The sequence below is a fragment of the Lissotriton helveticus genome, chromosome 3_2 (assembly GCF_964261635.1).
Source record: "Lissotriton helveticus chromosome 3_2, aLisHel1.1, whole genome shotgun sequence".
NCBI classification, from domain to species: Eukaryota; Metazoa; Chordata; class Amphibia; order Caudata; family Salamandridae; genus Lissotriton; species Lissotriton helveticus.
In genome coordinates, this window is record NC_136062.1 from 247528449 (window position 1) to 247553907 (window position 25459).

At 48.2% G+C, this 25459-nt stretch overlaps 1 protein-coding gene across 3 annotated transcripts in view; it reads right to left on the reverse strand.

Moving 5' to 3' along the window:
- The window catches only part of CSK (C-terminal Src kinase), a 797455-nt gene that overhangs the window by 572757 nt on the left and 199239 nt on the right, over positions 1-25459 (reverse strand). For all 3 annotated transcript variants that reach the window (XM_078685133.1, XM_078685131.1, XM_078685132.1), the window contains one exon: positions 4901-4976. In XM_078685133.1, coding sequence (XP_078541259.1) covers positions 4901-4915 — 15 coding nt within the window. In that variant the 5' untranslated portion in view covers positions 4916-4976. The remainder of the gene's footprint in view (positions 1-4900; positions 4977-25459) is intronic.

Here is a 25459-nt window from a genome sequence, read left to right on the forward strand (position 1 = left end):
TTCGATCGGGTTGCATGGGATTATCTGTGGGATGATTTAAGGGGTAATGGTTTTGGCCACAAATTCTTATGGCCATCAGAGCAATGTATTCGCACCCTTATGCCACAATTCAAGTGATGAGTCATGAATCTGAAAGGATTAAAGTAGCTAGAGGGACAAGACAGGGCTGCCCCTGCTCGCCGATCCTCTTTGCCTTATACAGTGACCCACTCATCAGAACAATCTTGCTGGATCAGAAGATCAATATAAACAGAAAATGGTAAGGAGGGATTGAGACCATATTTTTGAGTAGAGCACATTCAATTGCCCTCTCACAGTATTTTAACCTTCAAACCCATATGAATTCATTAATAAAGACACACATATACAATGGCACCTGATCAATCAACAACTTCTAGTTATACACACAATATATAAAACAAATATATACAAAGAAATATAAATATAAAGATTGTATACAAAAAACTAACGTTTTGCCAATACCCATAACATAAATACTTGTGTCCACCCTTTGGTCTGGGTGATACACTAAGAGGTAGTCTAAGTTAACACACAAGGCAAAAAGGGGTAATTTTCTGTCGCTCTTATTGTGTCAAACAAAACAATTATTCAATATCTCTTCATAAATACACTACAGACACCTCCTTAATAGATGCCGACACGGACGTGGTTAAGCCTTAGATGTTCCTCAGGCCTCTTCGGGACAAGGGCAATGGTACAAAATAAATGTTTGAACCGATTATTTGAAATGACAGGTCACATCAATTACGCCTTATAGTGTGTCCACCACACTAGGTAAATCCACCTCTCCTTCACGGAGGAAGTCCTTCCGTTGTGTGCATAAATGGCTTTTCGCTCCAAAATCAATCACGGTTTCCTAGACTAAATCTTTAGAAATCCGCTGTATTGTTCGCTCTGTAGACACCGACGCGCTGTCAGCATGAATCTGAAAGGATTGAAGTAGCTAGAGGAGCCCTTGCTCGCCGATCCTCTTTGCCTTATACATCGACCCACTCATCAGAACAATCTTGCTGGATCAGAAGATCAAGCCAGTATCAGTCAGGGGATATAACACTAAGGTATTAGCATATGCCGATGACACATCTATTGTTACCCCTGACCCGCTAAGTGGCAATTACACAAGAAGAACTATTGGCCAAGGAATTCATCAGTCACTCGGGATACGTACTAAATACTGATAAAATCAAGATCATCTGCACTAAGAATATTACCCTTCAGGATCCTGGTAGAACCAAATCAGCCACATATCTCGGAATTGATATAACTCCGAATGTGGGTTCTATTTGGGCAATAAACATTGTTCCTTTGATAGATGCATTCAATAGAGATCTAAAAAGAATCGACAAGCTACACCTCTTGATAATCGACAGGTGCAATGTCCTCAAAATGACAATGTTCCCCAAAATACTCTTTATTCCAGTGTATTCCGCTTGAACCAGAACCAATCATCTTCAAAAAAACTTGAGGGACTATTCTCAAATTTTATTTGGCGCTATCAGAAAGTTAATCGCTCACTAAAATTCCTAAACCACCCCCAAGAGCAAGGGGGATTGGAGGTTCCAGATCTAATTTATTACTACTGGGCTACAATGCTAAAACATATGGACATTCTGTTTTTGACAGATAAAGGCAACGAGAGGCTTATGGGAACGCATAAAGCTTAAGTCCCCCCCAACTATAAATGAACTGGCTATCGGGAGAGCAGCACGTGGGATATTGCTACGGCAGCTGGAAGCCAGCTACTACAAGAAGACATGATTTAGGCCCCTAAGAGCCGCATGGAATGTATGGCATAAGGCTAGCAGATTGTTGAAGATACCTAGGCTTCATAAATGTATACGCCTTTGGAACTCACCAATCTTTTCAGCCCCTCTATGATGAGATGAGGAAATTTTGGGAGCAAGCGGGTATTAATAGTATTGGGGATATTGTGGAAACGGACAGCATGATCTCCTTTGCCGAGCTACAGGAGCACTATGATATCGATCCACGGTCCCACTGTAAGTATGTTCAAAGTAAAGAAACCATCCGATTGGCTATGACAGGTACAACATCAATAGACAATATTCCTCTGCTAGAAGTCAACCTGTATAAATACTTCAGAATAAAGGATATATATTAAAATTTTCATAAAAGCTGCTCTGGATGACTTAGCAAAAACTGAAACGAACTGGGCTAACAAGCTAGGGCGATAACACGGATCTATATAGGTCACTCGCTCTTTCCAAAAAGAGATTTCTCTCTGCCAACTTGAAGGCCCAACTCTACGAAACGGTCTTCAATCTGCACTTCACTCCGGCCAAGCTTTTTTTTGGGAGGGGGGGACCAGTGTTCGAGATGTGGGCAAGGCCAGCAGATGTGATCCATATGTTCTTCGACCGTGGTAAACTAGACCCCTTAAAAAGGGGAATAGAAATATTCCTGCAAAAAAAACTAGGAAGAGGAGTGACCATTATGTCAACTACGGTGATATTAGGCTACGATGAGCATGTACAGTTAGAACAGACATGTACATTTTTGCTTTATCTCGGTAGCAGAAGCCCGATTGTTGATTGCGTCAAGGAGGAAGGACTCTGACCCCACTTCTTATTCTGGCTGGTATGCCTGGATGCTTCACATCCGTAATCTGTAGGTCTCTTTATACAATTGTAAGGGGCGGGGAACTAAGAAACGTGGCTGTAAGATCTGGGGTCCTATGCTTACCTAACAACGCTTATAAAAAACTAGGACCATCAGGTTCCCCCGTTCAGTTACATAAAGGAGCTAATTCCCATAATAAACAAGATAATCTGCGCATATTGTAATAATTTCATCACATGGATGACTTTTCTTTGTTTAGACATGTATTAGATATGTGTATTAATGTATATAGATGGAATAAGCTTAGGTGCTTTCCTTTATCTTTTTTTTTTCTTGGAATTTGTAGATGGATGCTCCTCGTTTTTCTTTAACGTATACTCTAGGTCCCTATCTGGGTGAATCATCTTGTTTTATATACACCATTCTATACATCGTTATGTTTTACCTCTTGCATTGGTCCTTCTCTCTTAGCTTTTGTATGATCTGAGCTACACTGTGCTTTCTTTTCATTTATTTTTTGACATGTACTGTAAACCGCTGCTTTATCTGGGGTAAATAATAAATGTATTTAAAAAAAAAAAAGTATTTTCCCAAGGCATCAGACTGGATACTGTAATTTTCGTGTAATACCCCTGCGGGCAGACAGGCGGCATGATTCCAGTGCGCGTCTGCTCCAAACTACCTTTATAGGCGCCTTAGCAGCACGCGGAAGTCCATTTTCTTTTGCAACTTTCTATGCCAGGAGCATGACAATTGGAGTGAATTTCTAACCCTTAGACAGGTGACCTTCACACTATAAAAGGGTTGGTAAGGAATCTGTGGCTAGACAGAGTTTCTACTACATAAGGTGTTATCGAAGGTAAGTAACTTGTTCATATGATGGAGACTTCAAGCTGCAGAGTCCCTACCTTAGAATAGATATCCAAGCAATCACTCCCTGGTAATGGGTCTACAAGCAGATTAGACCAAGAAGTCCTGCAGGACCTAACGTTCAAAATGCATGTCACAATGGACCAGACTGTCCAGACAGCAGTGTTTAGAGACCATTTGTAGTGACGCCCATGTTGCTGCCGGACAGTGGTCGAAGTCCTGGCTTTGGTGGAGTGAGCACACAAACCCTCAGGGGCTTGCTTTATGGTCAAAGCATAGCAAATATTTATGGAAAACGCTATCATAGTGAGATGGTCCATTTCTGCACTGCCTTCCCTTTCTTAGCTCCAACTCTACTACGGCACCCCAAGGGAAATCCAATTCAATATCCCCTCACAAAGAAGGATTGACTGGAGACAATCTTCTGTGTCTGTGCAGGATGTTTGGTATATGTTAAAGTTAAGCATTGAAGGGAAACGAGGCGAAAAGCAATGATAACGCACCGAGGGCTAGTACTAAGTCTCATGTTGTGGGTGCTGATGAGGGTGAAGGATATGCTGTTTGGGAGCATGGGTTTGTGTAAGTATCTGAGCCAGATAAATTGTTGGAGGAACATGAAACAGTGAGAAAACTGTGGAATCAGTGGTGGAAAGCAATTTGGAGTTGAAGGTAATTTTTGTGTATGCAGAGGCAAAATAATTTATCGTTTTATTAATTTTTCTGCATATTTTATTTACGATTATTCAGGACATTAATTTCTTTAAAGAGTAAGATTTTATAGTATCCTACATGTGACAGTTGGTGCAGATGTTGCGATTTCCTTTTAGTATCAAATAATTCACTTGTTTCTACCGTTTGTTTTCTTTATAGATAAACAGTTTAACACTATGAAACATTTTGGGGGGGTTTACTGTGAGCTTTATCAGGCTTTGTTTTCACAAAGCTATATGGCATGAAAAACATGTTATTCGGAGTTTCCACTATACAGTATGCATTTAAAAGAATTTGCAACTTTTTGGCTTGTAAAAAGCAGGAAATTAGTAGCGAGATATGGTAGATTTAACTATTTGTGATTTAAAGTTTGCAAATTATCAACCACACCCTTCAAAGATGAAAGAAAATAAGCCGAAGTTTTTGTTGTCCTGTGTGTTATTTTGTTATGGAATATTAAATTAAAGGGGGCATGAAAGTGGTTAAACCACTTCAACTGAATTAGTACCTGACAAATCATAAATGTATAAAATATCAAACTAAATCCCTCAGCCTGCTAGCACAGAGAAGAAAAAGAATCCCCATAGATGTATACATTTTCGTTATCATATACCACCCACCAGGCTGAAAAGGAGATGCTTGAATACACAAAACTAGTGTATTCAAAGAAAAATTTGGGCATATACAAGAGATCTACAGAAGCTTTTTAAAGTCTTACCTGTACTGTAGACATAGTGGGAAGAGCTCAAGAACGTCTTAAAAAGGAAGCGTTTCTTCATGCGGTACCATCAGACCTGTGGAGAAAGGAGGTAGTATTTATCTTTCTTCAGAGCTAATGCAGAGAAAAAAAATATCCATTAACATTACAGCAGCAATGAAGATAAGCCAGACGTCCAATAAGACATTACTTACTCAGCTCTTTTATCATTTACCAGAACTGTGCATAGAATGTTTATTATTATAAATAAAATACCAGCACAGCTACCTCCGGAGAGGTGTCCCGGCGCTGGGGGCCGTCGGGAAGATTAAGAGAACTTGCCCAGAGTCACATGGTGCTGGGCTAACCTTCCACCGATGCCGGGGATCGAACCGTGAACCCCGCGGTCCCCTGGCCGCTGCACGACACCTCTTCCACAGCTATTATTGTCCTGATTACGAGTGCCCAGGAGGGTACGTGCTATTTATTACACCAGATAAAATCAGAGAACTCATGGATTGGTATTTATCAGATGTGATAAATATCATTGTGTTCCAATATTAAGGTACAGTTCTCTACCTGTTTCTGCTATCACACACAAAAAGCAATATTAATATATCAGCCAATGTTTCCTTGCAGTGTTATCAAATACAGACAAGAAACCACAATTAGTCTATCCCAGTACAACCATCACAAAGGCTACTCTGATGGTTTCTCAGCTAAACTTCAGAGAGTCCAGTGCTCTCATAGTCGTGAAGTCAGAGATGATCTATATATCTATATCACACAGTGGCAGTTGCCGCTGTGTAGTTATACACAGCACCTAGCTGCTATAGGAAAAGTGTTTTTCGGTTTACTAATAACTATGACTCTGTTTGAAGAATCTTTACAAATCTTTCCCAACAACACGTTCAACCACCTAAGCTCCTTCCTTGATACAGGGTGATCCATCAAGTGGGGACCGAGAAACAGAGAGGGGTCCCAAAACACAATTTACCCCAGCAATTTCCATAGATATTTTTGAACAGTAGTACAGCCCAAAGGGTTGAAAGGAATGACACCAAATTTGGCAGAAAGCGTGATTGTTGTGATTTGGTATAAAACGGTTCAGTAGTTTTTGTGAAATGAAAGTTCAAAATGTATGTATAGCTGAATGGGTGGGTTCGAAGGAGTTCTGTGAGCATACTACTTTAAATAATAGAACTATCGGGCTGATGAGAGGGCCAATTTCCCCTTCTGCCATCTCGCTCTCGTCAGATCGAGAAACTCCTGCGAGTCCTAGGTGAGCTCATACTTTGACTGGCTAGCCGCAACAGGAGGAGAAATCTTGCACCCGCCATGTCAGAAAGTGGGCATTCTGCCTCCATTTCCTGAAAATAATTGTTTTAAAGAGATAAGCGGGCAGGATATGGATACTCCAACCCCCTGGGGACCAAATTTTATATGACAATATTGTATATGTTAGGGTTGCCACGATCCCGCAGAACTCTCGCAAGAGTCCGGGTGACTACCCTGCGAAAATCCGATTGGAGCACAGGGGCTGCTGCGCTGGCGCCCGAAAGAGTCCTGCGAGATTGGAAAAACATTTTTAAAAAGGGGGTGGGTGTTTGAATGTCTGTGGAGGGTTGGCAGTGTAAGGGCAATTGGTCCTGCAGCTACCCCTTGACACGAACAGCGAAGGCCTTGTGCTGCTGTGCGAAGCAGGTGGCTGGCATAGTTAAATATGCCTGTTGGACCTGGCCTCGTGGTGTGGTTCCCCCCCCGTTCCTCAGCACCCCGATAGCATAGCTCTACACCCAGAAGCCCCGGGTCGTCCCGTTCCCTGTCCGCCCAAACTCCCTACACGACCCCACCAACCGACGACCAGCCTCGCATTCCCCCGTCCTCCTTCCCGGCCCCGGGCACCCCGAACCTGCATCACCCCACAGGGCCCCGACCGCCATTTTCCCTTCCAGAGGTCCCTGACTCCCTGGGCCTTGCCTGACCCCGGCCCCAGCGAAACTTAGGCTTCAGAAGCGCCATGCCCGGCTGGGGGGTAAAGGGTTCCCGGAGTGAGATAAGACCAAGAAGTTTCGATTGCACCTCCGGCCTCCATGGGAGACTGGTTTCTCTCACACCTCTGGCCTTCCCCTGTGGGCTGGTTTCGATCACACCTTTGGCCTCCCCGAGAGCTGGCTCCAGACCCTGCTGGGCGTCTGGGAATTCCCGTACGCATCTTCAAAAGGATCAAAGGGCCAACCGACGGATCTCTCCAACGACCAGCCCCTAAGGCATGAGACCTCCGCCTGCGAGGGTCCGGACATCAAAGGGCCACTGGACTATATCAATGCCCGCCCAACAACTAACGGGCAGTTGTATCCTGGACAAGAAAGCCCTGCTGATCTGATCGCGGCTCACCCTTGGGGAAAACTGAACCCTCGAACTCATCGAGCCCTGCTGACGCTGTCGCGGCTCATCCTCGTAACGACGGAAATGGAACATCGGAGCCCTGCTGACGCGGTCGCGGCTCATCCTCGGAAAGACAGAACTAGAACATCGGAGCCCTGATGACCTCGTCGCGGCTCGATCTTGAACACTAAAGACCTTCGTGGAAACACCCTGAGCCCTGCGGACGCAGCTCCTCAAGAACTGACCTCCGGATTGAGCCCTGCTGACCTCGTCGCGACTCGAGAAGTACTCTGATCCGGCTGGATCATCGACGCTACCAACACGAACTGGTTCGACCCGAAGTGAGTGAAGCAGCCAGTACGATCACCATCTTCCGTATCCCCCGGCTCGAGGATTGAGAGCTGAGCGCAGGGTACGCTTCGTACTGGCCTACAGACAGACTGTCCCGCTTCCCTCTTCTCGAATTCCTGAGACTTTACGATCTCTCGATCGCTTGTAAATAAGAGTGCGGATTCCTTTTTACTGTTGATAAAGAACTTGCTTATTGAAATCTACGGTGTGGTGTCCGTTCGTAAGTGGGGTGTGAGCTCAGTGTGTACGATCCTAGGCTCGAAGTCCTCCCCGGTGAGGACCTCACGTTAAGACTCGGCATTATTTGTGGGAGAGGTGGGTCACGGAGTGGTCGGGAGAGCATAGCCTCGCCCTCTGGGATCGCCCCTTCTAACAATGCCAATATGTTATTTAGCATTTTAAAAACCTCAGAAATTCACTGAAAAAACAAAGGTTACAATGTTGTAGCTAGGTGAAACCATCAGTTTAAACTTAAGATGTTAAACATAAAAACACATAAATTTACCAATAATGGGTATTTCAAGAAACTATGAGGCGTACCCTCATCATGCGCTGCTTATGAGAACTAAATATTCCAGTATACCTGAATAAACTAATAAAATCCCACCAGGGGGCAATACAATCAAAAGGAAAGTGCTTGGTAGTCTTCCCTTTTGGTGATTAAGCAATGTGCCTGTGATCAAGGACTCATGAGAGACCGAAACAAGTTAAAGGGAACCTGGCGATGAGTGCTTCTTCAATGAGGGCAAAATTTGGCCAGATTATAGATATTAATATAGATATTAATATATATATTACATATACACACACACAAAATATGTGCGCTCTCAGTAATAAACAGACTCCGCATCCGTGTAGTATCCACAAGGAGTTTTTTACCCAACGCGTTACAACATAGTGTCCTGATCAGTCTCTCATAATCCGTCACATATGGTGTGACATATGGTGTCACACACAATGATCTCTGCCATAATTAATCACAGTTATCGGAAAGCACACAGTGAATCTAAAGAGAATCCAGTGTCTGCATTTCTCACACTTATGCTATCAGGTTTGCAGAAAAAATGTCATGAGAAAAAGTAGACCCTGTACTTCTGCTTACTTTAATACATATAGCAATAGATGCATCAAGCTAAACACCGCTCGCAAAGGGGCAGATTCTCACAATTTGCCCCTTGGCGACCGCTATTTTTGCATTTAGGGTGCATCATCCCAAATGCAAAAATCGCAATTAAAGAAATCGCTAAATAGACGCCCTAGTACGCTCCCAGGATGAGATCTTTTAGCGTTCCAACACTATTACGAGACTGTATATAGCACCCCGATCCCGCCCTCACAGTCCTTAATAGATCATTTCCTCGATCCTCTAAGGCTGCCCACTATCACGAACGCAGACAAGCTCGCACTGGACTCGACGATGGTGTCTGTGGATGTCACCCAAGTGCTGCATGCCCTCTCTAGTAACAAGGTCCCGGACTCCCACTGGAGTATTACACAGCATTTTCTCCCCTACTAGTCCCACAGTTAACAATAATATTTGTGACAGCCCTTGAACAAGGGATGTTACCCAAATCCCTTCGGGAATCTGTAATTGTGACCTTTCTGAAACCGCATCGGGACCCACAACTCATGGCATCGTATCGTCCCATTACACTCTTAGCCACCGACTGTAAAATCCTAGGGAAAATATTAGCCGATAGATATCTACAGGTCATACGCCCCCTGGTTCACCCGGATCAATGCGGGTTCGTCCCCGGCAGAAACACATCCTAGAACATCCGCCGCATCTTCCATGTGCAGGATCAGGTGAAAAACACGTACCCAAGTTCAGCCTGTCTTTTTCTTGACCTCGAGAAGGCTTTCGACACCCTCACCTGGCAATATCTATTTTCGGTCTTGCACCGACTTGACATCGGCCCCGTTCTTCTAGCGTACACGCGACTATTATATACAGGCCTTACCACACGGGTCAGGGTAGGGAGACGCATTTCCACGGCCTTCGAGGTCTGGAAGGGCACGAGACAAGGCTGCCCCCTTTCACCCCTCCTCTTCGCCCTCGCGGTCGAACCACTGGCCATAAGATTACGTCAGGAGGGCATACAATGGGGCATTCCACTCGCGGACGTCACTCATAGCGTCTCCATGTACGCTGACGACCTTTTAATATATGTGCGGGACATCGCAGATGACCTAACTCCCATATGGACGACGCTCGCGGAATTCGCAGACGCCTCCGGACTCAAAGTAAATTGGGATAAAACCACGGTATATCCATTCCATCCGGACCTACCCCCTCGCGACATATGGATGGGGACTCGGAGTGTGTCCCGGAGCACGTAGGCCCCCCGGTACCTCGGGATCCGTCTCTACCATTCCCCTGCCGACATTTTTGAAGGCAACCACTGCAGAGCACTAGCTAGCATTCGGTCGGCGGTCGGATTTTGGAACAGACTCCCGCTAGCCCCAATTGGCCGAGTGGCTTTAACTAAAATGATAATGCTCCCCCGGTTCTTATATCACTTTACGAACCTGCCGGTAATCCCACCCAAAACCTTCTTTCGCGACCTCAACTCCCTTCTTGGCACGCTCATTTGGGGATCGGGCAGACGCAGAATAGCACTGAAGACACTACAATTATCTACCACTCAGGGAGCCCTAGGAGCCCCATCCTTCGAGTCCTACTTTCTAGCAGCACAACTTCAATGGCTATCTTACTGGACTGCGGGTCGACACGCAAATGAGACACACCCCGACGGGTAGAATTCCCACTCTGGAACTCACCCGTCTCCTCCTCCCCGGCACCAAACCACATCGTACATACCCCTTACAGGTAACGGTAGCGCGCCAATGCATGCTATGGGTTCACCGCATGTCGCCCGGAACTCTCCCATACTCCCCATTACTCCCTCTGGTTGGCTGGCCTAGGCTTGAAACATGCTACACGGCCAACATGCTAACGGCATGGACAGCATGTGGGATCACTGACATGGAATCCCTCTTCGAAGACGGGCAGATTAAACCATTCCAACGCCTTGTGGATGAATACGGTCTCCCCCCGGGTCAGTTCCTACGGTATCACCAACTCCTCGAAGGCTTCCGTCCCCATCACAACCTCCAGGCCGGAGAGCCAAACACACATCCGGTCATACATACGATTTTACATATGGGGGTATGGGGGTTGGGTGACATTTAACCACCTGGCTATACAAGGCACTACGTGAACTCGCAAACGCACCACTAACGACCCTGCGTGCCACCTGGGAGGACGAAATCGGACGTCCACTACATGAGACGGAATGGGCTAGAGCCTCGAATTTCCAAAAAAGGTTTCTAGGAATGCCCGATTTAAAAATATACAATTTTATATACGCCATAAGGCGTATCTGACACCGGCACGCTTACAAAAATTCTACCCCGACACCCAATTCCTCTGTCCCAGATGCCACTCCCCAGAGGCTGACTTTCACCAGATGTTCCGGAGCTGCTTCGCTCTTCGTTCCTTGTGGCAAACTGTCCATGACACTCAGAGACCTCACGGCACTCACAACCATGGACACGTGGGAAGCTAGCGCGCTGGGCATATTTAGAATACAGAAACATCTTAAAGCACACAAGCGTTTCATCTCACTAGCGTTATTGCTAACAAAACGGAGTATAGCCATGCACTGGCGATCCCCCACAGGCCCCTCTCTAGCGGCATGGGTGGGAGTGGTATGCAAGTGGGCAGCGGCGGAGGACAAGCTACGCGTAGAAGAGGTCAAGGGAATCCGGAAACACCCTATTTCCATGGAGTGGGCCGTGCTATTACACCGTTTTAAACAAGCAACACGCGAGGAGGCACCAGATGCTAGCCCATCTAACCCCACTATCCCCCACCCACCAACGCAGGCACGACCGCAGACCTTGAACCCCCCCCGATGGCACATGTATGCTGCTGACAGTTGTACCTCACATCATGTCATATTAGACTATTGAACCCTGCCAATGGCCCAACGTAGCCCCTTCTCACATGACACCAGTAAGCTGTTGCACAACTCAGCGAATCGTACGTCACCCAGACCCGGATTATACCTCCTATGCCCGCACTCTGCACTTACATGCTCCTCTCCCTAGTTTACACCCCAGTTTTAAATAATACTGTTGCATGCAGCCTACAGATCCTCTCCACATGTCACTGTTGTCATTATGGACTTTTGTGAATACAGTACATTGTATTGTTTATATGTCTGATTACATGATCTGTAATGTTCAATAACGAAATGCCAATAAAAACAAGTTAAAAAAAAAAGAAATCGCTAAATTGCATTTAAAGAATCTCAAATTGAGATTCCTTAAATGCAATGCATTAAAGTTAAAAAATTAGCGATTTCGCTAATAGGGGGAGCAAATTACCATGAAGTTGAACTTCATAGTAATTTGCAAAAACTTTGAAAAATGCATTTTTCAAAGTTCCATTTTACACACAAACATGCCCTTAGGGCATGTGTGTGTGCAAGATGCACCCATATGCAGATTTCAGTGGTGTCCTTTTGACACCCTGGCACCCTTGAAATTGCAATCTCAATTTGAGATTCTTTAATTGAGAATCGCAAATTGAGATTGTCTTCCCATTCATTCCTATGGGCCTCTAGGCCCATAGGAATGAATGGGGAGGTATTCCTTAATTGCGACTCGCAATTTGCGAGTCTCAATTAAGGAATTTTAAGAAATCGCTATTTTTTTTAAGCGAGTTCTTCATGCATAGCATTTTGCTATTCCTTATTAGTGAATCCTTATTTTTCGCTAATAAGGAATCGCAAAATGGATGCTTGATGAATCTATGGGGTAGTCTTTTTCACTGCCACTCTCGGTCCTACTACTACACCCCGGGGTCAGCACCCTCGCACATGCTGCAACTCCTTTTAAATCGGACACTAGTCTGTAGAAACTTAGTCGGATTATCTACTCATTGAAATTCAGGGTACCTCTGCTTATATGGGACCAAACAACCTAAGCTCTGGTGATAGCTTGCTGCACTGGTGAGCTGTAATACATTCAAGGAGACGGCTAAATGTCTCATTTCAGAGATATACGTCCCCCTCACATTAGCACTGGGAGTTTGAGCTCGGCCGTTCTCTCACAACAAAGGAGTGGCGCGATATCTACCATCGAGCTCGGCACACCACATAAGATGGCGAGCACCGAAACAGTGGTAAATATCACCTCTTACTGGTATCCAACTCCGGTGAGACTACACAAGGGGAACCCGATGCGCAGTGATACATGCTAGCTAAAGCACCTTCTCTGAGAATGCCCGGCAGCACTCTGGTCCACTGTCCTAGATGACAGATACGCACTTCTCTACGCAGCTCCCCAGATTCCCATCATACACATTACTAGGGCTACGTAACCCACTCACCTTCCCACTCTTTCCGTAAGGGGGCGCCAGATTAGCATAGCCCTGGGGGCTGCGCAAAAAAACAGCTTAGTTCTCTGGGGTTCTCCCAATGCCCCGACTAACGTGGCATTGCTTAGGCGCTTATGGGACATTTTGGGGGATGGAAAAAGTCACCCTTTCATTGTAGTCACAAGACTAAACTTACCGTAAGATTTGGCAGCCTTTCTTAGCCTTGCTGGCCAAGAAATTCAGAGAGTTAACATGCCCCGCTATTTGCAGTTGCTTCGTTTAGCTGAACCTGAAGCGACATAATCTGTAATATATCTACAACTCTCATAAATTCTTTTCCTGATAACATAGCTCATAGAGTGGATTTTACTGGGGTTGGGTGGGGGGAAGTTTTTTGGGTGGTTGTTTGTCTGATGCTTCCGTTTATTTTCTTTTTTGTTTGTTCTTATAGTAATTAAAAACTGTATCCTCATATTGCACATGTGAGAGTTTCTTTCTCAAATTGTATGTTCCTGTTCCGCCTTATAATGCAATAATAAAACAGATTTAAACATAAAATGGAACTCTGAAAAGCTTGTACCAGATGCATACTATTGTGATAAAAAAGTAGCAGTGGGTACTGATTTAATCTTCATCACCAAAACTATAGCACAATTAATGGAGAGCTAAAGGCGCACGTCCAAGATAAACACAAAGGAAATCACATGGGCGTTGAATCACCGTAATACCTTCAGCGGCATTCAAGACAGAGGCAACCATCTCCCTCTACAACAATATGAACATTCTCATCCAATCTTCTGATAGTAACCTAGAGAGGTTTGGTAAAATGTTCATGAATATCAAAAACGCGTTGTCTAGAGAACAATGTCCTAATCTCCTCTCAAAGTCAACGTCCGGCCCTCTGCTCCACGAAGGAAATACAGGCATCATCTTGGCCCACCTATGCCTCCTCAAGTACACCCCGGTCACTGCAACAAGAAACTCGCAGCTGATGGCCCCAGATAACCTTCTCCTAATGAGGACTCCTGCCCTTCCCCTATTATAAACATATCTGTTCTGAGAATGCCCTTATCTCATAGAAGACCGTGAACTGACACCCGCAGCCCAAGAACTGTCAAAAGCCTCAGCCTGAACAGGAGATAATCACGGATATTAATCTGCATCCTTCAAGCAGGGTAACCCATTCATATTCCACATCTGCTTCACATTTGGCGACCATATCTACCACTTGGACCTCCAACCTGCTCAAAACAACCTCATGACAGCATATGATGCCCATCGCTGGCACACCTATTAGACCTCTTCCTATCCCTCATCCTACCATCACTACCAGCAGTCCCTTCTCATAGCCCTCTTCTGCCAGTCATATCCCCGATTTCTTGCCTCACCTACATTGTTCAGGGCTGTGGACTACCCCATACACCCTTGAGAGCTCATACACCTCCTTCTTGCCTAGGTCATACTACACTACCATAATGATGAACCCTCTTCCCTTGAGGTCAAACTCGCTGATCGTAGTTCCAGACCTTCAGTTAGTTCAAGCCAATCTCTAGAACCATTATATACATCACCTCGAAGCTCAAGAAGCGCTGCCGTATGAACCATACCTCTAGGGCTAACGGAAACCGATCTCATTCGTACCAAAGACCTTGACCTCCTTATGTTAACTGAAATATGGCTCAACGATTCCTCACCAACCTATTTTGGACATTTTAGTACGACATCAGAATAGACAGATCCAGAAGAGCTGGAGGAGGCATAGCAGGCATTTACTGCCCCATGCTCACCCTAAAACAATCACAAACTGTTCCAATACCCTACTGCGAATACCTAGTTTTCGAAATAGGGAGCAATGACAAGCGTGTGGGCAAACATAACACAATTCATAACCTCACCCACCCCTAGGTAATAACCTACCATTCATCTCCTTTACCTCAGTCAAACACACCAACCAGATCTTCCTTGGGGATTTCAACATCCATTAGAATGACTCATATGACCTGTTTCTGGACACCTTCAGGGCCTTTCTTACAGGCTTCAACCTCAACCAGTCATGTAGTGGCCCAAAACAAAATAGAGGCTCCAGCGTACATCTAATCATTGCTAAGGACAAAGCTATACAATGAGAATCCATAACCCACTGTGAATGGTCTGATCACTACTTAATCCCCTTCTTTATCCTGGAAAAGGTGTTGTTTAGAGAGGTGCAACTTCACAAACCCAGACAATGGACCTAAGAAATATTAATCCCACGATCTAACTTATATAAGCAACAACATCCTGCCTCTGCCCACATATATGATGAATGTGAATGATCTAACTCAACATTACATCCAATCCATGTCAGACATACGGGACAAGATTGCTTCGAAGCAGCTTAACAGAATACCTAGTAGACAGTCCAAACCCTGGAGCAATGGCAACCTAAATGAGGAAAGGTGCATCTAAGGCTTGCTGAGAGATCATGGAGAATCTCTCCATCTGGCTCCAACCTCAAGCAATAGAGGTCGTTAAGAAGCTCCTATAACCAACACATCTGCAAGTCAAAAGCAGAATACTTTATTGCTTTACAAGACCATGCCAAACGCAGACCCAAAAAACTATTCAACGTCCTCAAACAACAAGCAGCTTGCCATTCTAACCACCACTAAGCAGCAGACACTGGGACACTACCAAACGCCAATGACTTCTCTGCTCATTTTATCGATAAGACAAGGAGGATCGAATGGAACTGCAACTCACCTCTGCTTCTGCTTCGCCATGACCAGCTCAGTCTCCTCCTGATGAAGGCCCCTTAGTCAGTTCCCCTTGTACTGGGTATACCTCAAAAAAGTAAAGCTACCTGATCTTCCTTCAAAATCCCTTACAAAATCGACATACTCTCAGTAATTACATCAATAAAATCCTCTAATCTCTTTAATGACCCACTGTCCTCAAAGGTCGGCAAAAAGCTTAGAACTTCCGTTATGGATGAAGATTGTCAATACATCTCTCTCTCTTAGAGCATGGTTCCCGATTGCCTAAAGATAGGACAGGTAACCCCAATTTTTTAAATACCAAATGAGGACCCATCAAACCAACAATTTCTGCGCAATTTCCAACATCACGACTCTAGCAAAGCTACTTGAGAAAGGTATACACCTACAACTCTGCAACCACATTGAACATTTCCAACTTCTAGACCATTGCTAATCAGTCTTCAGAACTGGACATAGCAATATACCGACCGTCACACATTCCGGATGATGCCTTGAGATTGCGTGAGCAGAATGAACCCGGTCCACTTATACTTCATGATCACTCCTATGCGTTTGAAACGTTCAAACATGACAGCATGGGGGCGTGGCTACCAGCCGACCGAGATGGCGGCGTAGCTAAAGAGCTCTGTGACCGAGGCGGCCTCATGGCATAAATCCGACCATTAATCCGGCGAAATTACTCCTCTAGAAGCTGATCCAGAGGGGAGAAACCGAGAGGCACCGTCCGCCGCCATTCCGGACCTGATCCGGCGTCTGGAGCCTGATGTGGAGCGCGGCGAAAGTGTGGGCCCTTCCGCGTCTCGGATGCACCGAGCTTGCGCTGAGCCATAGCCCGGGAAGTCCCCACAAGAAGGGGCAATCACCGGGAGTTACGGCAGGACGGAGACGGGCCGCGGGTGAGGTCTACGCGAGAGATGGAGTGAAGCGGGAATCAAGGCTGCACCGATACCTGCCTGCTGCCCCCGCGAGCGCCTTCGGCACCGGAGAGGCGGTGTACAGAGCCCCGACAGCAGCGCACTTGCAGCGCGATACACGGACTGAGAGGAAGAGGCTTGTCGGCCGCCTTACTGGCGCACTTCAATAATCGCGCTTGGTCTTGCCTCCCCATGGCCCCCCTGGGACACCCAGATTCATCAAGGCACTAAATCCTGTGAAGGGCCCGTGCGAGGCCCGGAGTCCCACGCGACGTGCCGGCTGTGGGTGCCGGGCGATCCACGCCATACTTCCTATGGAAGCTCACATCGTGGCAGCGTGAGGTGTCGCCTGACAGGGGGCCCGCTTCTGCTAACTGGCGGACAGAGACTTCTTGCTGACGCCGGTGGGCTCCAGTGACACCCGCAGCCGCACAACGCGACAGGCAATATAGCTGGGGCGTGTGAGTTGCCCTAAGGGAGACCCGCCATACCTGCTGGACTGCATGGCGACTGGAGACTACAACATCTACAGATTTCGGTACAGTGGGGGTGGCGCTGCGGTGGCACCGGCGTTGTACGGTCTAGATTGACCGCGCCACCATAACAGCATACTCCGTGGTGACGCGGGGGCCCAGAGACGCGACGCCATTTTGTCTTCTGCGCCTCGGGCCACCATCCGCACTGCCTCAAGCCCCGGGACGATTGGGGTGCCGGAGTACTGCTACGCGGCCGACTTAGCCCGACAGGATCATAAACAGAAGCCATGGCGGGAAGGGGACCCAGGAATAACGCGACACAATCGAAACTGGAAAAATACGTCTACGACAAGACCACTTCGCAACACCCGGAAGGACGCCCTTCCACCGGCAAGGGCTCAGAAGGGGATTGCGCCAAGAAAGTGACATTGGAAGACCTAATGACAATGCTATCTAGCGTACAAACGACGGTGGGATCCATCTCTACAGACGTTGGCCTACTGAGGGCGGACTTACACAAGATGACGGAGCGGGTGGAAGTGGTCACAAAATCCTTGGTGGTAGACACCTCCAAACTGCAACAGGCCATGGAACGCATGGACACAGTCACCAAAAAACTCCAGGAGAGGCTGGACGACCAGGAAGGCCGCTCTCGGCGGAACAACGTACGAATCCTAGGCATACCAGAGTCAGAAGGCAAGCGAACGATGGATCTCTACGTTGAGGACCTAATCAAGACAAAGTTACAGCCGAAGGGCCTCTCCCACTTCTTCTCCGTCGAAAGGGTGCACAGGGTCGCTGGTGGAGTACCGAAACCGGGGGCACCGCCGCGGCCAGTATTAGCTAGACCCTTCAACTTCCGTGACGGAGACACCATACTCCAGACAGCAAGGGTCTCACCGCCTATTAAAATACAGAATTCCACCATTGCCTTCTTTCCGGACTACACAGCCGAAGTGGCCCGGCGCCGGAAGACTTTTACAGACATTAAAAAAACCTTGCGGGCGAAGGAGTTGCCTTACTCCATGCTCTTCCCGGCGAAGTTGAGTCGTTGATAATCACAAAGCATGGTTCTTTGACACTCCTGAAGCGGCACGAGAATGGCGGGACGGCTGGCGGCGTGTGGAGGCCCCTCCACGCACGGGCAGAGGACAGCGCGACCAAAGAACAGAGAACCAGCCGAGTCAGCAGACATCGCCCGGGCATAGCCAGGACATGTTCTCGGAGACGGGTCTAGAGGAAGGAGGACAGCCCGAGTCATGAACGCCCAGCTGCACTGTCTCTGGCGCCAATCATTTAATATGGCGGGCGTACGGCCCTTGGACTCCACTCTGAAGGAGGCAGAAGAGGGCAGGTGGGGCCGCTGCCATCACGGAACTACTTACCCCCACAAGCAAGTACAATGGGTTGGGATGGGACTATGCGCTCTGATAAGTTGGGGAGGCAGGCGGTTCTATGTCCGTGTAGCAGGGAGGCAGGGAGGGGGTTGGGAAGAGAATGTTTAACTGTTTTAGTTATTGTGTTGCGCGACATGACACGGCACGACCAGGAACACACGCGATCCACTCACAGGGATATGAGACTCACAGCACGGTTGGGTGCACCACGGAGGCACAAATTTGACACACCACACCATGTCACGACACTCGCAGGAGACCGCTCCGAGCGGGGCATTGCGACAGGTAGATGCCCCACCCCTGAAGATATTGACCTGGAACATGCGGGGACTGGGTGATAAAATTAAGAGAGGACTAGTGTTGCAGGCCCTCAAGCGCCAGAACCCACATTTGGTATTACTACAAGAGACACACCTCACGGGCGAGACTTGTAAAGCACTAGACCGTAGGGGATACAAAATGGTGGCACAATCGGAGTACACTTCTGGTTCTAGGGGTACAGGTATTCTTTTGAAGAAGACATCTCCCTTTATTCTGTTGTGCCATGCGGTAGATGATCAGGGCCGCTTTGCTGCAGTGCACGGGCAGTGGGAGGGTCGGCTCCTAAACATTGTATCAATTTACATCCCACCGGCACTCCTTACAGTGGCCCTGCCGGCACTAGGTGAATTCCTGCTCAAACTCCCGGAGGGAGAGACACTCCATGGCGGGGACTTCAACGCAGTGATGGATTCCGCACTAGATAAATTCCCAGTCAGGTCACATGAACCCGGTCCCACTAACCTACAAGGTTTCTTAGGGGCCATGGGCTTGATAGATCTCTGGCGCCAAGGACACCCAAACACGAGACAGTACACCTATCACTCCGCAGTACACAATAGTCTATCCCGAATCGACTATTTCTTGGGGATGGGAGATGGAGTGCAAGACATCGACACCATCGAGATCCTACCCAGGGGAATCTCTGACCACTCTCCGATAGTGTTGGCACTACGCTGTCGGGAAAAGACTCGCAGACGGATTCACCCTATACAACCTAACCTCCTAAAAATCCCGAACATCAGGAAAGATCTGAAAAAGGTGACAACACATTTCGCCGAGAATGGGGGTTCAGTGTCCTCCCCCTCGATCCTATGGGAGGCATATAAAACAGTTCTTCGCGGGCAGGCAATTACCTCCATTGCAGGACATAGGAGAGCACAGAGTCAGGAACTCGAGGAATTAGAACATTCCTTGCAAGCAGCCACTGTAGCTCAGACGGCAGATCCCACGACAGATACCACTCACACTTTACAGTTATGCCAGCAGCGACATAGGGAACATCTTAGACTGCAGGTGTTGAATAATATCTCGCCTACGGCCCACAGAGTCTATGAGGTGGGAGATAAGGCAGGCAAGATGTTAGCCTGGTTAGACAAGAAAGACAGGAGCGGAAGAGGCATTCAGCAGTTATACACCAACACGGGTCAACTAAAAACACACCGAGGAGATTGTGGATATACTAGCAGACCACTTTGAGGAAGTATACACCCCAGTTCGGGAAATCACAGAACATGCTGCCTTGCATTCTATGCAACACATAGAGATCCCAATGCTTACACTAGACACGACCCAAGACCTGGAAACCGACCTCTCTGTTGAGGAAATACAATCGGCTATCCACGCGTTACAATCAGGTAAAGCGGCAGGCTCAAATGGGATTCCCATAGAATGGTACAAGCTTATGTCAGACACTTGGAGCGCCCCTGCTAGATATGTATACAGAGTGCCGAGAGAAGGCAGAACTCCCCTTAGACCAACGGACAGCCACCATAGTGGCAATCCTGAAACCCGGCAAGCCACCCGCAGCATGCACGTCCTATCGCCCAATTTCTCTCATCAACGCCGAAGCCAAAATCCTTGCGAAGGTGCTCGCCACGAGATTGATGCCCTGTGTCACACAGCTGATACACCCCGACCAATCAGGCTTCATGCCGAACCGGAGTACTGGCCTCAACCTCAGGCGAAGACATGGGGTGATGGCGCGAGCTCCGTCGCTAACGGAACCAGCTGTGCTCCTTTCACTAGACGCAAAGATGGCGTTCGATATGGTTGAGTGGGGACATTTTTTCGCGGTCTTGACACGTATGGGCTTTGGCCCCAGGTTCAAAGCTTGGATACGTCTCCTATATGCTAATCCGGTTGCACATGTTACGGCCAATGGTCACATCTTTCGCACGATTTCTCTGGGGAGAGGGACTCGACAGGGTTGTCCCCTCTCCCCCTTGCGGTTTGCCCTGGTTTTGGAACCACTGGTGACACTGATCAGAAATACACAGTTATTGAGAGGTATCAAATGGAGAGAAGGATGGGAGGACCGCGTGTACTTATACGCCAACGATATGTTGGTGTACCTTACGGACCCAGAAAGAAGTATACCAGCCCTGTTGGCCCTATGTGATGACTATGGGTCTTCCTCGGGATACACTATTAATTGGTCAAAGTCTATCCTCTATGTGCTAAGGGGGCCCGCACCGCAGCTCGGTATACAATGCCCGCTGCAACTAACCACATCATCTTTTAAATACTTGGGTATTCACATAACTGACAACCAAACAGACTGTTTTCAAAAAAATTTGCTTCCGCCCAAGTCCCGGCTTCGTACTGATGTTAAACACTGGGCTTCATTGCCGCTGATGCTCCTGGGCCGAGCGGCGCTTTATAAAATGATGGCACTTCCGAGGTTCTTATATGCACTAGAAAATTCACCCTACCCTGTCCCACCGAGTTACTTTCGTCAGGTACAAGCCTTGGTGTCCAACCTGCTATGGGGCAACAGGCCAGCACGTATCGCCCAAGTTAAACTGACCAAGAGTTGGTATGAGGGAGGGATTGCTCTGCCGAACTTGCAATTGTACTACTGGGCCGCCCAGCTTAAAATAGTCAACCAGTGTATACATGCGCCTCGAGATGACCCCGCCTACAGGGCGGATAGGGCACAGCTAGGCACGGTTTGTATGCTTTCAGTACTCTACAACAGAGGTCAGGTGGCTCGGCTGATCGGACCCACGAAACACACAGTCACGCTGTGGCACACGGCGCAGGCGAAGCTGGGGTGGAGGGATACCATCACTAAACTTACTCCGCTCTGGGACACTAAGGCATTGGGGCAGCTGAGGAAGAGTAAAGGGTTCACGCAATGGGATAACATCGGAATATCCACGGTGGGGGACCTGTGGGACAAGGGAACAGTGGTCCCGTTCTCCCTTCTCCAGCAACAGTACAACTTAGGGCAAAACGAAACCTATAGATACGTGCAGATAAGACACGCATTGTTACAGGCGATACCACTAGACAGTAAGGTCCCGGAGTGTTCCCCGCTGGAGGATAGATTGCTTACAGATTATATGCAACACAGTGCCACCTCCCTTACCTATAAAAAACTATTAAATAACCAACCAGACCCTACGCTGAAACTGCGCGAGAAATGGGTGGACGAGCTGGGGGACATGGACGAGACAGAATGGAATGAGGTGCTGGCATCCCCAAAGGAGGTGGGAATCTCGTCCAGGCTCAAACTAGTCCAATTAAAAATCCTGCACCGCATATACTATACAAGAACCACATTAAACAAATTACACAGAGCTCCGCATCCATACTGTCTTCGGGGCTGTGGGGAGGAAAGCACACTGCTTCACACCCTTTGGGATTGCCCACTAATCGCCGCCTACTGGCGTCGGGTGATGCGCACAATGTCACAAACACTGGAGGTGTCACTGACTCATGAACCGCGTAGGTGCCTGTTAAATATCTGAGAGCCAAACGATCTATCTAGGTACGGGCTGATATGGGGTACTTTAGCTATGCTAGTAGCGAAACGAGACATAGCGCAAAAATAGGGGTCCCCAGAGCTGCCCACAGTGGCGCAGTGGTGTAGAAACATGGACCTATTAATGCTTACAGAACGGACTGTATATGTAAATAGGGCATGCCCTCGTAAATGGAACACGGTCTGGTCCCCATGGAACTCATACAGGGGTGACCTACTACCGGAAGATGATGATGATACTGGCTCTGATGAGGAAATGGAGGGAGAGTGGGAATAGTGAGAACATCTTTGGGCCAGAGTTCATTACATGGTGAGACCTTTTATTTGATACACTGTGTGTCTACTCCGATCCCATGCGTGCCTTTGCTCTTACACCTGCTGGGACTGTTGTCGTGCTGAATGTCGGCGAGTTTGTTTGTTTACAGTTTCATATGAGTATATTATGAGACAAGGCAGACTGCAATGAGAAAAATATAGGCCTTTTCGATGCTCCGATATACATATTGCATAACATATGTGCACCACTCATTACAACGCCGCCAGACCCCAGGGTTGTCGGCTAAAGGGCTGTTATCAATATAATGTTTAAAGATGCTAGTAATTGATGCGGCCGGCCCAGGGGGTTGTAGGCCAATTGCTGTGTTATTCCGGAAGTGTGCAATTAAGGTCTTTAAAAAAAATAAATAAATAAAAAAACATGACAGCATGGTTGATTGATCCCGAAAATAGGATATCTAGTCCCATTTTAAACTAGTTTGCTTTGTTCCTTCCTAACAGAACTCAGAGAATCAAAGTCAATCACAGCCAATCTGCCATTACATCAATAACTAGAGTACTTCAAGGTTCCATGCTCTCACCTACGTTATTCAACTTGTCCTGGCACCTCTTACCAAAACGTTGAAGCTCTCAAACATTCATTACCTGATATACAATGATGAGACAGAATTGTATTTTTTAAATATTCTCCCCTGAAGGTATCGAAACCCTCAAGTGCATCCTATTGAAAAACTAACAATGGCTGACCCGTAATGACCTCATGCTTAACACCCTCAAAACTGAATCTTTTTTGATCACCCCTCACAATCTCTCTACCTCCACAGAAGAATGGCTCAAACAACTCACAGCTCTCACCTGCTCCCTCCATATTATTGACTCTATTTGATCTTTAGGTATAACATTGGACAAATACCTGAATATGCAAGATCATATCAGTGCAACCATCAGGGAAGCCAATTACCGAATGAACACTCTCAGGAAAATCAAACCCTTCCTGCCCCCTGAGGACTTTCAGTTAGAAGCACAATCTCTAGTCATTTTCCGATTAGATTACGGGAGTGCGAACCTTGCTGGCCTACCCAAAGTAAAGCTGGTTCCGTTAAAGGCACATTGAACTCAGCTGCCTGACTCACAACAGGATGCAGGAAAACGACCACATTACTCCAGATCTAAAATAGCTCAGTTTAAAGCAAGAATCCTATTGAAGTTTGCATGCATTACGCGCAAGGCCCTTCACCATAAGACTCCTTTCAATCTGGCAAAAAAACATGAAATATCCATGTCGTTCCTTAAGAAGAGCTAACTTGATATTGTTGAAATCACAGAAGTTCACAAAAAGAGAACACACAACCGCTCCTTTTCTGGCATTACCCCAAGAATGAATTACCACCTGAAACCAGGAAAAGCCCCTTGACTACTACATTCAAAAAAGAAGGGAAAAAAGCTTCTGATGCATAGATTCCTTCTCTAGGAGTACTGAACCTTCTCAGCTTGTCTAGCGTCTGGTGGACTCCTGCATCTTGGATCCGCCAGGCTGAATGATACACTATATAATGTTTGGCTCCCTGCTTTTTCCGTCAGTTGTGACCGGAATGCTATATGTACAGCATTCTGATACCCGGACGGACATGTTCACACTATATAAGAATCTGTAAATAAATTGCCTATGCAAGAGCTATTGGCTTTTCTAGTGTATTTCAGTCATGATGTACACCAGTGTGGCTGTTCATCATGACTAAAAGTTAGCGTCAGGGCAGATAGTGGAGAAGGGGGTGGAGCACGACGTGTGGAGAGGAGCAGGGCGGGGCGTGTCGAGAGGGGCGGGGCGTGTCGAGCGGAGCGGGGCGTGTCGAGAGGAGCGGGGCGTGTCAAGAGGAGCGGGGCGTGTCGAGAGGAGCGGGCGTATCCAGAGGAGCGGGGCAGGGCGTGTCGAGAGGGGCGGGGGGTGTCGGGCGGGGCGTGTCGAGAAGAGCGGGGCATGTCGAGAGGAGCGGGGGGTGTCGGGCGGGGCGTGTCGAGAGGAGCGGGGCGTGTCGAGAGGAGCGGGGCGTGTCGAGAGGAGCGGGGCGTGTCGAGAGGAGCGGGGCGTGTCGAGAGGAGCGGGGCGTGTCGAGAGGAGCGGGGCGTGTCGAGAGGAGCGGGGCGTGTCGAGAGGAGCGGGGCGTGTCGAGAGGAGCGGGGCGTGTCGAGAGGAGCGGGGCGTGTCGAGAGGAGCGGGGCGTGTCGAGAGGAGCGGGGCGTGTCGAGAGGAGCGGGGCGTGTCGAGAGGAGCGGGGCGTGTCGAGAGGGGCGTGTCAAGAGGAGCGGGGCAGGGCGTGTCGAGAGGGGCGGGGCGTGTCGAGCGGAGCGGGGCGTGTCGAGCGGAGCGGGGCGTGTCGAGAGGAGCGGGGCGTGTCGAGAGGAGCGGGGCGTGTCGAGAGGAGCGGGGCGTGTCGAGAGGAGCGGGGCGTGTCGAGAGGAGCGGGGCGTGTCGAGAGGAGCGGGCGTGTCGAGAGGAGCGGGGCAGGGCGTATCGAGGGGGGTGTCGGGCGGGGCGTGTCGAGCGGGGCATGTCGAGAGGAGCGGGGGGTGTCGGGCGGGGCGTGTCGAGCGGGGCATGTCGAGAGGAGCGGGGGGTGTCGGGCGGGGTGTGTCGAGAGGAGCGGGGTATGTCGAGAGGAGCGGGGGGTGTCGAGAGGAGCGGGGCAGGGCGTGGCGAGAGGGGCGGGGGGTGTCGGGCGGGGCGCGTCGAGAGGAGCGGGGCATGTCGAGAGGAGCGGGGGGTGTCGGGCGGGGCGTGTCGAGAGGAGCGGGGCATGTCGAGAGGAGCGGGGGGTGTCGGGCGG